General features: G+C 38.4%; 1 protein-coding gene across 4 annotated transcripts in view; it reads right to left on the bottom strand.

Moving 5' to 3' along the window:
* DGKG (diacylglycerol kinase gamma) overlaps positions 1-3,585 on the bottom strand; it is a 141,765-nt gene that overhangs the window by 126,847 nt on the left and 11,333 nt on the right. For all 4 annotated transcript variants that reach the window (XM_023525965.1, XM_023525977.1, XM_023525972.1 and 1 more), the window contains exon 4: positions 1,949-2,128. In XM_023525965.1, the coding sequence (XP_023381733.1) occupies positions 1,949-2,128 (180 nt within the window). The remainder of the gene's footprint in view (positions 1-1,948; positions 2,129-3,585) is intronic.

The raw sequence follows: 3,585 nt of genomic DNA, 5'->3' as shown, positions 1-3,585 counted from the left end.
TTTAACCTTTCTGTGCTTTCTTTCATGTAAAATGAGAATAATCCTATCAATCTTCTAGGGTTATTATGAGGTTAAAATGAGATAATTCATTTAAAATGCTTAGCAAATACAAGGTGTTCGATGAGAAGAGTTATTATTGTTATTATTGCATTGGTGATAGGTGGGATTTCAGGCTATTACTTCCAAAAACACACGTTTGGTTATTAAAAAGAAAAGCTTAATTTGTTTTCAATCATTAAAATCAAGGGAGGATTTGAATCTATTTGGTTTAATTAAACTCTACAGGACAAATGACCAAGGTCCCGTGACAATAAATTACAAGGAAAAAAAAATAAGCAAAAGATTTAAAGAGACTGGAGAGACATGATAACCAATGGCAATGTATGGACCTAACCTGGATCCCGATACAAATAAACAGTCGAAAATATATAAGATAATGGGGAAAATGCAAATGCTGACTGAATATTTGATAATAGTAAGGAATCATTTTCTTTAGATGTGATAATGGTGTTGTGGTTATATTTAAGAAAAAGTCATATTTTAGAGGTACATACTGAAATATTTACAGACGAAATTATATGATGTCTGGAATTTGTCTGAAAATAACCTGAGGTAGAGGGAATGGGTAGGAGGTATAAATAAAACATGATTGACCATAAACTGGTAACTGCTGAAGGTAGCTGATAGGTACATTGAAGTTCATTGTACTCTCTACTTTTATCTGTGCTTGAAATTTTCTACAATAAAAAGTTTTTAAAAATGTTTCTTTTTATTGCTATTATAAGACTGAGTCTGAGAGCCACGAATATGAAGAATCTGTCACATTCTCTCTGGTATTTATGAACAAATATAACACCTGAAGCTCAAAATCCAGCTGAATGTTGGAAATAATTTGACATTTCACTTTTAACATTAGCCAGAAGAAACAGAAATTTGCTACATCTGCTTCCAAATTAGCCTTTAAGATCTGCAACTGTTAGCACCTCAAACCTATGGAGATGATTTTAAACTCCGCTAATGAGCAAACTGTTTCATTTTGTTCTTGGCAGGGATTAACCTTTACCAGACGTTTCCTTGCTAATGTTTAAGCTTTGTTCATTAGTCTTACTAATTCCTGGAATTTTGACTTTTGTATGTGTTTTCTCCTTAATGTCTACTAAGGTCCCAAGAGAAGCCAAACAATATTCACATATTTTTAACAAGGTCCTATCATCTCCTGCTTTAAAAAGTTTTCCTGCAGGCTCACTCAGAGGCCAATGAGACCATCCCTAGAGTGAGTCATCTGCAAGACTGTTTCAGCCACTGCGGGCTTTCTTTCTGTCACCAGCTATTACCTTCCTCCTGAAGATAAGTTTTTGCAACCAATTTTAGTAGCAGCATGAAACCAAGCTCAACTCCCTTAATTAACTAGCTCCTTTTCTCTAGAGGCCAAAAAACTTGGGGTGGGGATAGGGGATGGGTGAGAAATGAAAATAAGCTTTCATAAGACAGAGGTTGATTAGATCTCAAGAAAAAAGTAATTCTTCATAGGTAAGCGTTGCTTGGGCACGGAAGAGGAGAGGGAAGACAGATGCTGAACATCTTCCCTTGAAAAATCTACTAAGGGGAGGCAACAGCTTCCTAGTTGCAGGCTTTCAGGAAATTCTGCCAGCAAAAGAAGGGAGTCTTGACCCCTTGCAGAGATCTCTTCCCTTTCCAAATCCTGGCTCTCAATACCAAGACCTCAGATGCATTTCCCACTCTCCATACAACTGATGCTGGACCCCAGGGTTGACTCTAGGAAATGTTCATATCACTGCTCACGACAGGGCCGGAAAACCTCTCCCAATGGGGCAGGACCCATACCCATGATCCCAGAACAATCTCCAGCATGTTTAGAATGATGAGCAGGACAGTAGATATTCCTCTAGGAAAAAAGCTGAGGCCCCTTGTCGGGGTGAGTACTTACATTCTAGCTTATCCTGAGGTCTCCCCATCTCCAGCAAGGACAGATAACACACGACATCCTTCAGGTACACGATGGGGGATTCTGAGCCTGAGGATTGAGCAGCATGGTTTTCCAGGGGGACTGAAGCCACTTGATCTTTAGCTAGCACTTGCTTCTCAGTGATCTTTGATTCCGTAATAGCTAAGAGGAAAGCATCCAAGGACACAATGTTTAGTAAATATTAAATTCTTTTCATGGTAGAAGCAGGAAGTTTATGTAAGTATCTTCAAAAGCACTGGTTACGTAAATATGATCGAATCAGTGGCACTAGAAATCCAGCTTGTGGAGTTCATACTCTGAATGGACCCTACTCTGACTCTTTTAAGTGTCTGTATCCTTGTAAAAAATTCACCTATACTCTGCAAAAGGAGGATAGTGATTTTTAGTAATATCAATAGCCAACAGTTAAATGTCATTTAATCTCATATTTTGGGAACACGCCCAATTTGTAAAGGTAATTTTGGATGGGATTCCAAAATCCAGACCATTGGTCATTTACTGATACACCTTTTTACCAGTTTCTTCTCAAATACATTTAATGATGAATAAGATGATGAATAGTCAAAAGAGAAAACTGGGAGTGACCATCAACTGATTTCCAGAAACTAGGAAGAATTTTGACTAACTGCAGGTCTAACCAGTTGAATTAAGAAAATGCAGAAAGTGGTTTATTGTACTACAGGAATAAAGTTTTCCCTCTGAAATTTCCCTTCTCATAGGTAGGAAAACCCTCTGTTCTTTCTACACAATTTGTCCTCCAGGTCAGAAACATAAGGTTACTAACTAACCATAAAATTAGGCACCTATAATTTACTATGTGAATTATACTTTTTGAGGCATTTTGAGTGCTATCTCTTGTCTCCCAACCTCTGTATATCCATATCTACCAAAAATTATCTCTGAATATCCAGTAAGAGGGTGCAACTCACAGAAAACACTAAATAGGCTATATCAAATGAGAATTTAGTTTCTTCTTCTGGCTTCTGCCTTGGGCAAAGGAAAAGGCTGGAATTTTCAACAGATGGAAGTTCCAGTACTTGGCTCTTCCTTGCTGGGATAGGCTGTTCTCTGTATTGTCTGCCTGGCCCTATGTTCTTGTTTCTGGTGAACAAAGACATCTGATTAAGACATCCATGAAAGGTGGCCTAACAGGAAAAAGATTTTCTACTTTAAATCTTGAATCACAAAAGAAGGTGAAAAAAGTGTTGTATGCCTCCCTCATCCAGGAGCCAGATAATTGCCCTTTCATGATTTGACCACAGGAGATGAATATTCTCCATGTATAAGAGAAACCAATTCTCCAGGAGAAAGACCCTGGAAGTTACTTTCAGACCCAGAATGATATAGATGTGGCCAGTAAGCATGGTGGTCAAGTAAGTCAGCCGACTTCGATTATCATCATCAATTATCTTTTCTCACATATCACATGACAGCATCCCCAGTAGATCTTTCCTCGGAACTTCAGAAACTTTGGCCATAAAACAATCCACCCCCAGCCAAGGTGGGAGCTCAGGGAATAAAGTGTAATGTCTCTCAGGTTCCTCTTGAAGTTCCAGATACTTGGGCTAAGACAGTCTCTGGGTAAGGAATTTGGGGCC

Source organism: Pteropus vampyrus, unplaced genomic scaffold, assembly GCF_000151845.1.
Source record: "Pteropus vampyrus isolate Shadow unplaced genomic scaffold, Pvam_2.0 Scaffold14, whole genome shotgun sequence".
Lineage (NCBI taxonomy): Eukaryota > Metazoa > Chordata > Mammalia > Chiroptera > Pteropodidae > Pteropus > Pteropus vampyrus.
Note: the sequence above shows the minus strand (reverse complement) of the source record. Positions and strands in the feature narration are given on the sequence as shown.